This window comes from Anopheles merus, chromosome 3R, assembly GCF_017562075.2.
Source record: "Anopheles merus strain MAF chromosome 3R, AmerM5.1, whole genome shotgun sequence".
Lineage (NCBI taxonomy): Eukaryota > Metazoa > Arthropoda > Insecta > Diptera > Culicidae > Anopheles > Anopheles merus.
This window is the reverse complement of record NC_054084.1, coordinates 18,990,496-19,001,562: the sequence shown is the minus strand read 5'-3', so window position 1 is coordinate 19,001,562 and position 11,067 is coordinate 18,990,496. Positions and strand designations below refer to the sequence as shown.

At 49.1% G+C, this 11,067-nt stretch overlaps 4 protein-coding genes across 5 annotated transcripts in view; 2 read left to right on the top strand and 2 right to left on the bottom strand.

Annotated features, from left to right (window-relative positions):
• Window positions 1–293: 293 nt before the first annotated feature.
• LOC121596533 (zinc finger protein 260-like) lies at window positions 294–2,403 on the bottom strand. The gene is made up of 6 exons (XM_041921571.1): window positions 2,199–2,403; window positions 1,658–2,125; window positions 1,444–1,593; window positions 1,068–1,368; window positions 867–994; window positions 294–781 (listed from the first exon to the last, which is right to left on the bottom strand). The coding sequence occupies exons 1-6, from the start codon at window positions 2,334–2,336 to the stop codon at window positions 422–424; spliced, it is 1,545 nt and encodes a 514-aa protein (XP_041777505.1). The 5' UTR covers window positions 2,337–2,403; the 3' UTR covers window positions 294–421.
• Window positions 2,404–3,721: 1,318 nt separating this feature from the next.
• On the top strand, window positions 3,722–6,734 carry LOC121596532 (protein hook). Its single transcript, XM_041921570.1, has 4 exons — window positions 3,722–5,368; window positions 5,446–5,561; window positions 5,630–5,868; window positions 5,932–6,734. The coding sequence occupies exons 1-4, from the start codon at window positions 3,923–3,925 to the stop codon at window positions 6,201–6,203; spliced, it is 2,073 nt and encodes a 690-aa protein (XP_041777504.1). The 5' UTR covers window positions 3,722–3,922; the 3' UTR covers window positions 6,204–6,734.
• Window positions 6,735–6,752: 18 nt separating this feature from the next.
• LOC121596537 (uncharacterized protein C1orf50 homolog) lies at window positions 6,753–7,768 on the bottom strand. The gene is made up of 2 exons (XM_041921574.1): window positions 7,447–7,768; window positions 6,753–7,382 (listed from the first exon to the last, which is right to left on the bottom strand). Exons 1-2 carry the CDS (start codon window positions 7,493–7,495, stop codon window positions 6,826–6,828), a joined length of 606 nt encoding a protein of 201 aa, XP_041777508.1. The 5' UTR covers window positions 7,496–7,768; the 3' UTR covers window positions 6,753–6,825.
• Window positions 7,769–8,132: 364 nt separating this feature from the next.
• LOC121596528 (E3 ubiquitin-protein ligase MIB2) overlaps window positions 8,133–11,067 on the top strand; it is a 58,603-nt gene continuing 55,668 nt past the window's right edge. The window contains exons 1-2 of one of the 2 annotated variants that reach the window (XM_041921566.1): window positions 8,133–8,256; window positions 9,566–10,362. The gene's annotated coding sequence lies outside the window, so the exon portion shown is untranslated. Of the gene's footprint in view, window positions 8,257–8,319; window positions 8,558–9,565; window positions 10,363–11,067 lie in introns of those variants that run through there. The other variant, XM_041921565.1, reaches the window with a different exon arrangement.

Below are 11,067 nucleotides of genomic sequence, written 5' to 3'. Positions count from 1 at the left end.
TTCGCTTACACTATCATTATGTATATGGTATTACTATTACGATACTTCTAATGTGGAAGCTGCCTGGCCGTCGTTCGACGTAAGGGTAGAGATAGGAAAAAAGGGTTAGGGAGAGGCCTGTAACTGTAAACCGACGACGGGTCATGATGATGATGGAGTGGTGAACATAGTAAGGTAATAATAATAAAAAAAGGTATTGCATACAACATAGCGCCTGTACGCAGCAAAACTCTTGTGGTAGCTCTTTAGAAATATGTGAAGCCAACGCACAGCACACAGCAATGAGCGAATAAAAACATCGGATCTGGAAAAATGATGAAACAAACCAAATTACTTGCTTCTTTTTCATGGCTTTGTTTTGTGGTTTTGGTCACACTTTCGGGAAGGGTTTTGTTTGTTTGTGCTCCGCGCACATTTCCTATCACGCCGTAAGCTTTGACTGGTGCGTGTACGAGCTGCCGTCCTGATAATCCTCCGTTGCATCTCTTTCGTGGTGTTGGAAATGGTGCGGCGTCGTGTGGCAATTGGCCCAGCTGCCCGGGAACACCATGTCCTCCATCGGCTCGTGCTCGAGATTCAGTCCAGCGTCTCTACGGGTGGAATATGTTGATGGAATGCCGTTTGGCGCTGTGTTGTCGGAAGACGCTGCAGAGGACGATTGTGCCGACTGACGCGGCGGAGATTTGATGCAGATCGTTGTCGGCCGGGGTGCGAGTAGCTTTTCAACGTCAAAGTTTTGTCCGCAAATGTTGCGTTTTTGGTGTGTTTTTAGATCGTTTTTCTAATTTAAAAGGGGAAAAGACATATAGAAAGTGGATTGATTATTCTTGAATAAATGTCTTCTAACGCCGTGATGGTTTAATTACCTGTGCATATCCCCGTCCGCAGGGGCACCGGTACGGTTTCTCTCCCGTGTGTGTGCGAATGTGGATGCGCAGCTTATCCAGCCGTGAAAATCCACGCCCACAAGTAGGACAGACGTATGGTTTTTCACCTAAATAATTTTAAAAAATAGTATACCATAAATAATCCATTTAAATGCATTCGTATCGACTGGCACCGCCTACCCGTATGCTTGCGCATATGCATCACGAGATCGGACCGACGTGGAAAGCCTTTCCCACACACCGTACACTCGCACACGCTTTGGCCGTTGTGGCGTCGCAAATGGACGCTCAGGTTGCTGGACGAGCCACAGTTATGGCCGCAGATGTTGCACAGATAAATACGCTTCTGCTCGCACATGGACTTCTGTTCGGGCGTGCTGTTTGGCGCGGCAATAGCCTCACTCCAGTTGTGCGTTTTCCGGTGGTTGGTGTAGTTGGATTTCGTTTTGAACGTCTTGCCGCACACCTCACACGCGTAAATCTGTTCAAAGATAGAGCGAACGTAAGTTTGTATGCGGAAAAAGAATAGCAGTTTAAGTATAAATTTAAATATTACCTGTGGTTTGACCGTTTCGGGCTTTTTCGGTCGATTGTTCACATTGTGATTGCTGGAGGAGGAATCTATTCGCAGCGTTTGAATTTGGCCGTTTGGTGGGGCTGATTGTGAGGCAGCTTTTTGTTTGTTTTTCTCACGTGTCTTGGAGTGCTGAAAGAAAATAGGACTTTTTTTAAACCATGATCTCAAAGGACGCGAATCACCGTTTCCCTACCTCTGCCTTATCGATTCCTGTAAGCTTGGGGATAAACCTCGATTTGTTCCCGCTGCGTTGGCTAGTGGATAAAGTGTCCTTTGCTTCATTTTCCGACGATTCAGCCTTTCTTGCTTCCACAGTTGTAGCTCTTAACTGTTCTGTTGTATTATCATTTCTACACTGCTTATCGCTAGCTTGAATCGAGCTGTTTTCTCCTTCACCATCGTGTTCCGGCTTACCCTCGGATTGGTTGGAAAATGTATCCTCCTGCTCGTATCCATCGTACTCAGAGATTCCCGGCGATTCACATTTAATAAACTCCACCTGCAACAGCTCTTTGTGAAGGGATGGTTCGTCTTGCGGCACCAATTTCCGTTCAGCTTCATGGAACGATTGAACACAGCTCTTACGGAACTCCACAATACTTTCTACGGTGGCGATGCATTTGCTGCACACGAGCTTGGAGAATGGATCACTTTCAGCCACCTAAGGGAGTGCAAGTATAATAAAATAATTCCAAATGCTTGTTTGCCTCGACATTCACAAAAACCACACTCACCTCTAGGTTTGTTAGAATCTTTACAATTGCCGGAATGTCAATAGTTTCGTAGTTAAAAATGTGCTGCAAACTGTCACTGTTCGCTAGACAAAATCGACAAACTGAAATGCTTTCACTCAAGCTTGTAGTTTCTTGCATTTTTAACGATTTTCATCGAAGAAAGTGGACCCCTAAGAAAGAAATGTTTACAGTTTTGGTTGTTGTTTGCTGATTTGTTTACATCTCTGTGCCGCTGTCAAGCAACGGACAATGCGCAGACCAAAAACCGGTTTTCGTGAACTCGGCAACGCTTCAAATCGGTGAAATTATTCCTCGCTGGTGATTGTTTTTGTAAGTCATAGCGAGGGTTTTTTTAGGGTTCAAGATGGCCGCCAAAAAGCTCGCGCTGGTATGCAATTGTGTTGGTGGGCAAAATTAAATGGCCAAAAAAATAAATACACCCCAACAGCTCCCCCCCCCCTCATCACCACATTTCATGTCTGGCTAATATGGCACTAGCATCTGCGCTCCGTCGTCTCATTTGCTCATACATGTTCCGCCATTGCAGCAGCTGATTCCCGGTGGTGGCTCTTTATGTACAGTCTTCATTTGGGAGTTATCTTGACGTTGAGAAAGTCGGAGAAAGCTAGTATTTAACTTTTAACGGTGCTTTTATTAATGTATTTATTTCGTGCCAGTTCGCTGACGAGGTCATTCGCGTGCCAGCCAATTGATGACTACAAAGCTGTATAAAACAAGCGTAGGTGTAGGTGGAACTCGAATAAGTAAAACAAAATTGACATTTTGCAGTAGATAAACAGCATCAAAGTTCCTGGTGGGTCTTTCAAATAGCGCTTATGCTACGGTGCCAGGGATTATTTTTCTTTGCGTTTTATTTTCAAGCAAAGGGTCATCAATAACATAAACCACACGATTTGTGTTTTTATGTACATTTTTATTTTAAAACTGTAAAAGCTCTTGAATTTCACATAATTTCACAAAGTTTACTAAAAAATCACAATCCATTCACTCGGCACCAGTCTTTGAAACTTTGACAAGAGCCACCTCGCACCGATGTCATACATTAAAAGGCTATGAAGTTCCACCAAGTTCGGTACACCATCTTAACAAGCCATCAAGTTCCAACGTGATCCATGCACATCAGGCTAACCAGCTGCAAAGTTCCACAGAGTACCAAGTGCTTGTTAAAAAGCTTCATAGTTCCGCAAAGTACCGTCTATACCTTTATCACCCACAAAGTACGACATTGGAACGATTTTTCGTTAAACAGCCCCATATCAGCTATGAAGTTCGTACTGGCTATTTGGGGCACGTAGATTGTCACCAACACAATGGAAGGCTTATCGACAAAGGTGTTTGGAGTGAAGTGGGAGAGCGGGACACAGAAGCTCACGTCGAAACGAGCACTGTGTGCGCGTAAAGGGCGTCTAGCGAAAAAGAGCGAGATGCAGCTATTGCAGAACGTCAAAAACCCTCGCCTCGCCGAACGGGGCAGCTGTCAAACGGTTCGGGAGGAAAATTTTCCACTTTCCCCTGTCAAGCTTTTGTCGAGTTGTAAACAAATCGCTCTAATTGCCTGGTGCGTACGCGTACGTGGGAGGAAAGTTTTTGTGGCCCCTTTTTCTCGATTCTAGCACCAAATTCCGACCTGCCGACACAGTGTATCCTCCCACCGAACCATTGCCCCGACCGCTGGCACCACCCGGGTATCCGTAAACACAGGGATGGAAAACGATAAAATGGAAATCTACGAATCGCTGATACGCTGGCTCAGCGAGCTGAACCTGTCCGCCCCGCACGGCACGGTGCAGGAGCTGTCGGACGGGGCGGCCCTCGCCCAAGCGCTCAACCAAATCGCGCCGGAAGTGTTCACCGACAGCTGGCTGTCCAAGATTAAGTCGGACGTCGGCGCGAACTGGCGGCTGAAGGTGAGCAATCTGCGGAAAATCATCGAAGGCATCTACGTGTACTATCAGGACGAGCTGAGCCTGAACCTGTCGGAGGAGCTGCGCCCGGACGCGCTGAAAATCGCGGAAAAGGGTGACCCGCACGAGCTCGGCCGGCTGCTGCAGCTCATACTCGGCTGTGCGGTGAACTGCCTGGAGAAGCAGAAGTACATCACGCAGATCATGGAGCTGGAGGAGTCGCTGCAGCGGAACATAATGGCCGCCCTGCAGGACATCGAGTACATCTGGCAGGGTGCGTCGCCGTCGCGCAACTCGATCAACACGGCCGCCACGAGCCTGGACGTGAAAACGCTGCAGGAGGACCGGGACACGCTGGCCCAAAAGTGTCACGAAACGAACAAAAAGATGCTCGGGTTGATAGAGGAAAAGGCGGCCCTGCAGCAGGAGATCGTGAAGCTGCAGGCAATTGTGGGACGGTACGAAAACCCGAACCTGATCGGCGACGACGGAACGTCGCTCGGGCCGATACAGCTCGGGTCGTCGCGCTACAACGACCTGCGCAAGCTGGTCGACAGCCTGAAGGATGAGCTGCTGCAGGCGGAAACGGCCCGGGACGACCTGAAGATGAAGTCGATGATACAGGAGAAGGAGATCGGCGAGCTGCAGGTAAAGATCGATGAGCTGCACGCGGCCACGGCCGAGATCGCGCAGCTCAAGGACGAGATCGACATTCTGAAGGAGGCGAACGAGAAGCTTAAAATCTGCGAAACGCAGCTGCAAACGTACAAGAAGAAGCTGGAGGACTACAATGATTTGAAGAAACAGATCAAGCTGCAGGAGGAACGGAGCGCCGACTACCTGAAGCAAAATCTCGAATACGAGGAGGAAGCGAAGAAGTACGCCGGGCTGAAGGGGCAGGTAGAGCTGTACAAGAAGAAGATACAGGATCTGCACGGCATGCTGGACGAGGAGATGGGCAAGACGGTGCGGGCCGAGTTCGAGTACAATCAGCTGCAGGGCCAGCTGGCGGTGGTGCAGCGGGAGAAGGAGACACTGCTGAGCGAGCGGGACACGCTGCGGGAAGCGCTGGATGAGCTGAAGTGTGGCCAGGCAGTGGGTGCGGATGGGGTTGGCCATGGCGGGCCGGGTGGAAACACAATGTCCAAGGAGCTGCACTCGAACGATGTGTGCGAGCGCATCGAGCGGCTAGAGCGGGAGAACAAAGCGCTGCGGGAGGGACAGGGCGGTCAAACGGCACTTTCGGTAGGTTTTGGAGGGGTGGTGGAGGGAGTGATTTAAATTGTCGGTTAAATTGTACAAATTATGATTGGTTTTTTCAGCAATTACTAGACGATGCAAATCAGCGCAATGAAAAGCTGCGCGAGCAGCTGAAATCCGCCAACCAGAAGATCCTTCTACTGAGTCAGCACCACGCGGAAGATGGAACCACCAAGAGGTAATTGTACTAAAACCCGTATTTACTAGCAGAATATTACAGACATTAAAAACATTTCTATCTTTCAGTGAGCTGGAAATGCAGATGAAACAAACGCTGGAACTCGGTGAGCAGCGCTCCTCCGCACAGCAGCAACTGGACGAAACGACGCAGCACCAGCTCAGCAATCTGCACACGAAAATAGCCAACCTCGAGGCGGCCCTCGTCGTGAAGGACCAGGAGCTGCAGGCGGCCGACGTGCGCTACAAAAAGTGTGTCGAGAAGGCGAAGGAAGTCATCAAAACGCTCGATGCGCATGCAATCAGTGGTAAGGCTGATGCACTGTACTACAACGAAACAGATTAATTTACATTTTCATTTGCACTTGCAGAAGCCCTGCTGATGGATAAGGTGGATTCGGCCAGTGGGACCGGAGTCGATGCCACCCTGACGACGGTCGGCAACGGCGGTACCGCGGCCCGTGCACCGATGGGCCAGCAGGAGGAGCAGCTCATTGCCACCGCCTTCTACCGGCTCGGCATGGTTTGCCACCGGGAAGCGGTCGATGCGCGTCTGCTAAGCGGTCCGGGGCAGAGCTTCCTCGCCCGCCAGCGACAACCGGCGGCCCGGAAACCGCTCAATGCCAACTACGCCAAAAAGTGAGCGATTATTGAGATGGAGATTCGAATTCGACAGGCGTACGAGCACGTGCGTCACCCCTGCCGGAAGGTGCCTTACGCTAGCGACAAATAGTGTGATCTAGTGGACGTGGCGGAGAAAAGGTGGTAGGCCACGCTGGGGTCACCTTTTGCGTTGCCGATCTCCTCCCCCTCCTTTCGCGCTCCATCTCTCTGAGTTGGCTCTTTGTGACCTTCCTCCGATTCGATTGTATCGCTTCATTTAATCATTTTTACAAAAGTGAAACGTTCAGGACCTCCAAAAACACACACACACACGCGTAGGGACCTTCCCGTTTTACTTTCAGCGAAAGTAGGCGAAGATATTATCCAGGAACGTTTTTTATAAGTGTGAGTAAGTGTGGTTTTACGAACCTTTCCTGTGTACTATTTATTTTTACACAACTCTGTGTGTTTTGTGTTGATTTTTCGGTTTTTTAATCCCTTTAAGTACCCGATCGTGTCGCGTATTCCAATTGTAATGAAAAATATATATATATACACGTTTGACAACAAAAGAAAAAGGCCGGAAGTGTGTGTTTAAGAGGGTCAATTAAAAAAAGAAACTTTTATTTCACAGGGAAGTACGCCACACGCCGTCACATAAATTAAGATTCCTTTTGCTCCTCCGCATCCTCCTCCACGTTCGCTGCCACGCCATCAATCGACAGGAAGCCGTTCCGGTTGGAGTTCAACCCCGTGTCCAGCACCCGGTGCGCCCACCGTATGTTCTCCTGCACCTGCTCGATCTTGTCCACCGGCGTCCACGTCTGATCGTGCTCGAGCTTGTAGCTGCCCAGGTACTGGTGTTCGCACCCCTTCGGGCCCCACTCGTTCGGCGACAGCATGCTGAAGTACGTCTGGCCCGACGGTCGCTTGTACAGGTGGTAGATGTGGCCCGGGATTTTGCGGAAATTGCACGCCGCATGGTGCAGCTGCTGGGCCGACTGCGTCTCGTCCAGTATCTTCTTCGCCTGCTGCTGCAGGAAGCGGATCTGCTCGGCAATCATCACCAGCTTGGCGCACGCATTGTTCGTGACGGCCACGTCCGCCGACTGGATCTCCTTGGCGAGGCTCACTATATCGTTCGCTTCCCGCACGCCCGTCCGGTACATGCTGACGATCGCGGTACCATTCGGTGCCGGATTGCGCTCAACCAATTGCACTGCAAAAAATGTAAATTCTCTTATTAGAAACTGTAATTTACTGCGGGAATAGTAGACACTTACCTTTTGATATCGCATTCTGATACTCCTTTGCCGCTGGTTCGAGATCCATCCTTTTTCGCTCTGTTGTGAAATCTTCCTCTGTTCGCACACACGCTCTCTTCCTCTGGACTGTTTCTGTGCTGCCCCGTAGTACGACGTGTGGTCTGATTTTAATCTTTTCGGCTGCTCTGCGTGGCCCGTGCTCTTATCAATCCTCCGGGGAAGCAAAAACCTCACCAGACAGCCCCACGAACGTGCGTACTTTATTTGGTAACACACTGGGTCGCACTTATCGCATCCTTGCTTTTGTTTACGAAATTGTGCGCCGTACCTGGGAGGCGGAAACGTCAAAGCGAGGTTGGAACATGTTTCGTTGTATGACGAACAAATGTCGTGCGGGAAGAGTTGTAGCATGAACATTTTAAATCATTTTTTGAATACGACACGTTTTTCTTAAAAAACAAAAAGAATATTTTTTGCATTTTATTTATGTTTCATTTTAAAACAATTTAATATAAAAGATACATTTATAATCAAAAATTCCTATCCGTCGACCATTGTGCGCTGCCAAAAATTCCCCCATAGCCATCGCAAGGTGTCAAAAATTCCCACACAATTTTCAGCAACCAGCTGTCAGTTCGTCCGTGATGGGATCACCTGTCCCCGTGTGTATTTGAGTGATTGTGTCCCTGCACAGCGCCCGAGAGTGCGTGTGTATGTGACGAAATAGACGGACAATAAATCCGCCAGCCAGAGTCCGCCAGGCACGGGGCAGCGAAAGGTGGTGCACACGCTCCCAGCTGCGAAAAAAGAAAGAAAAGAAAGTCAAAGGTTTGTGCGAGTGTGTGAATCACGAAAACGTTGCACGCGCACCAGTGAGGCACCCAGTGGCAGACCCTATACACACACACACACTGCTAGACAGACCCCGCTCAGGCCCCGTGAAAAGCAGGCAAAAAACAAGTGGCGCACACTCGCAGCCGAACCTTCCGAACGCGCTGACCGCGCGCTCACTCTGTATGTGTCCCTCTATCGGGCCGAGGAATGTTTCCTCCAAATCGTGCTTGGAGTGTGTAGTTGCCTGTGCTGCTGTTTGCTGCTACATACTGCTGTGCAATTCGCGCAATCTAAGGTACGGTGGAAGTGTGCGTGTGTGTGGTTGTGCTAATTGCGAGCGCTTTAATTGAAGCTGCTGCTGCTCTCCCCAGTCCAAAAGGAAAGGAAAGGCGGGACCCTGCCCTTTTAGTTTAGTGCAAAAAGAAGGTTGTCAAAATGTGTGCGCATAATGGATTGGCTGCGGGAATAGATTGTTGAGCCGCCTGCCAAGGCCCTTTGCCATGTGTGTGTGAGTGTGTGTTTTAATACGAGCTGTCGTCGCAGCAGCAGCAGCAGCAGCAGAAGCAGCAACCAAACAAACAAGAGGAAACCTGCTTAGCCGTAGTGATGTGTGGTGGTTGGTAGTGGCTAAAAAAGGAGAAAGACCCGCCGATCGGGGGCAAAAATATCATCATCATCATCATCATCATCATCATCATCACCATCATCGTCACGATCGTACGCGGATGTGAAACCGTGCCTCCTCGCCATACCTACACACCCCTTTTGCGTGTATGTGTGTGTATGTGTCGCCCACCTCCATCCTTCCTGCTCTGTCCCGGTGTGTTCTGGCACGGGAAAAGCACGAAAGCAAAAATAGTCCCACCCAACCAATTGGAAAAGAAAAAATCGCCAAACCACGGGGAAAAAGGGCTCGACACGGAAAGAACCAACACTCTATCACCAACACCACCGATCCCGCCGGGTGATAGAAGGAATGTGTTAAAGGCCCCGTGGCTTAAAAGAGATGTTCTCCCTACACACACACACACCCTCGCCTACTTCGTTCGCTCGTGATGAGTCAGTGGTTGTTGTTGGCTTTTGTTTTTATATCGTCTCTGGGCGTAAATGTCAAAAAACTACAGAGCCAGCACGGGATTTACATGTGCATGGGTGTGTGTGTGTGTGTCTGTGTGTGTGTGTGTGTGCAGATGCAGTTTGTTTACCTCTTCAAAGGCAACGCGCAAATGCACTGGTCAATATTTTGCAAGGTTTTGTTAAATCGTTTTTACTAATCCATTGTTTTCCTTTCCATCCTTTGCAGTGTTTTGAAACATCTCGTAGGGTATGTGTGTATGTATGTGTGTAATTGTGTGAGAGTCTATGCCCTCGTGTGTAAGTGTGTGTGTTTTTGTTCAATCTGTGAATTGTGATTCGCGCTCTGGGCCGTGAGCTTTTCCCGTTTTATTCGCAGTGCGTTTCTTTAAATCGGTCGGAACACAGCACAACAACGCAATCATCTCTTGTTTGTGTGTGTGTGTGTGTGGTCTATCGCTTTTTTTTCGTTCGTCGCCCAGCTGCACATCTATTTCGGAACCCGTGCGTGTATGTGTGTTTTGTTAATTTATTTCCCCCTCTCGCCAGTGTGCGTGTGTGCTGTATCCCCGCCCAATAGTAAAAAGTTGTTCTCGATCGTGCGTGATCGTGCGTGAAAAAAGTGTCTCTCCGGGTGTGTCTGTGCCTCGTTTCGAAAGAAGTAGAAGAATAGAGTGGGGGGAAAAATAGAAGCCTAGAAAAGGAAGAAAAAGAAGTGTGTGCGTGTGTGTTTGTGTCTCGAGATCGAAGGTTGCTTCCTTCAAGGCGGTCCCTTTTTTTTTCTGGGAGAGTTTTCTGTACCACGAGTTTGCCCGACTGTGTGCCCCCGTAGCCCAAAGCCAGCAGGAAGGACGAAGGCTGTAAAAGGAAGGAAACGGACAGCAGCAACACATCCGTTCGTTTTTGCCACAACGCCTACTGTGAGCCGGTCGAATACGAAGTCACGTTCCAATTACATATACAACAACAACAAAAAAACCATCATCTGATCCTGGTGCGTGCAACAGCAGGCCACAAAACCACTCCGTAAGTAAAACCGAACCCGTGGTCAAAGTAAACAGTTTTAGAGCGAGACAACACGCTGCCCCTTTAGGAGGAGAAAATCCAACAGGAAAAAGCGCAACGAGATTGTGCCAAACGCAAATGCCAAAGGGGATTTCCCTCCCGGGGGGAAGTTGGGTACCCGGCAAAGGGACGGGAAATGATCGGTCTGGCACAAGGGGGATGGTTTTCGAAGACAAAAATAGGCAAAAAACCTCATATTAGTATTTGCGCTTGTATCAGTATGTCTGTGTGTGTGTCGAACGAGACTCATCCGTAGCGAAGTTTCTATTTTTGGGTCCACTTGGGACAAACCTGCCCCCACGAAACGCGCACACACACCGTTTGCCCACTTGGGAGGAACGTGTGTTCTATTGTTGCACCACCCCACCAACACAAGACGAATCTTTGCATTAGCTTTGTTACCGGGTCAGGGAATAGATTTCAAAAAAAAAACCCCACTGAAACTGATACCATTCCACCCATTTCTCTGTACCGGTTTGAAGGAGTTTGCACAATGTTTTTTTTTCGTTTTTTGGTTTCGTTTACGTCGGCAAACATTGGCTCCCCAGACCGTCTAGAACACATGTAGATGACAACAGAGTCCGCACACACTGACTGTGTGCGGTACGTGCGGATGACTAATGTCGCGTGTGTGTTTTTTCTCCCTTTTGCTTTACGACTATAGAT

Excerpts from the sequence above, each read along its gene's own strand:
- LOC121596533 (XM_041921571.1), bottom strand. The coding sequence starts at position 2,336 with ATGCAAGAAACTACAAGCTTGAGTGAAAGCATTTCAGTTTGTCGATTT. Across the intron at positions 1,594-1,657 it reads CAGGAATCGATAAGGCAGAG|CACTCCAAGACACGTGAGAA; the intron begins GTAGGGAAACGG and ends ATTTTCTTTCAG. Across the intron at positions 995-1,067 it reads GCATATGCGCAAGCATACGG|GTGAAAAACCATACGTCTGT; the intron begins GTAGGCGGTGCC and ends AAAATTATTTAG.
- LOC121596532 (XM_041921570.1), top strand. The coding sequence starts at position 3,923 with ATGGAAAACGATAAAATGGAAATCTACGAATCGCTGATACGCTGGCTC. Across the intron at positions 5,562-5,629 it reads GAAGATGGAACCACCAAGAG|TGAGCTGGAAATGCAGATGA; the intron begins GTAATTGTACTA and ends TCTATCTTTCAG. Across the intron at positions 5,869-5,931 it reads CGATGCGCATGCAATCAGTG|AAGCCCTGCTGATGGATAAG; the intron begins GTAAGGCTGATG and ends TTGCACTTGCAG.
- LOC121596537 (XM_041921574.1), bottom strand. The coding sequence starts at position 7,495 with ATGGATCTCGAACCAGCGGCAAAGGAGTATCAGAATGCGATATCAAAA. Across the intron at positions 7,383-7,446 it reads TCAGAATGCGATATCAAAAG|TGCAATTGGTTGAGCGCAAT; the intron begins GTAAGTGTCTAC and ends CATTTTTTGCAG.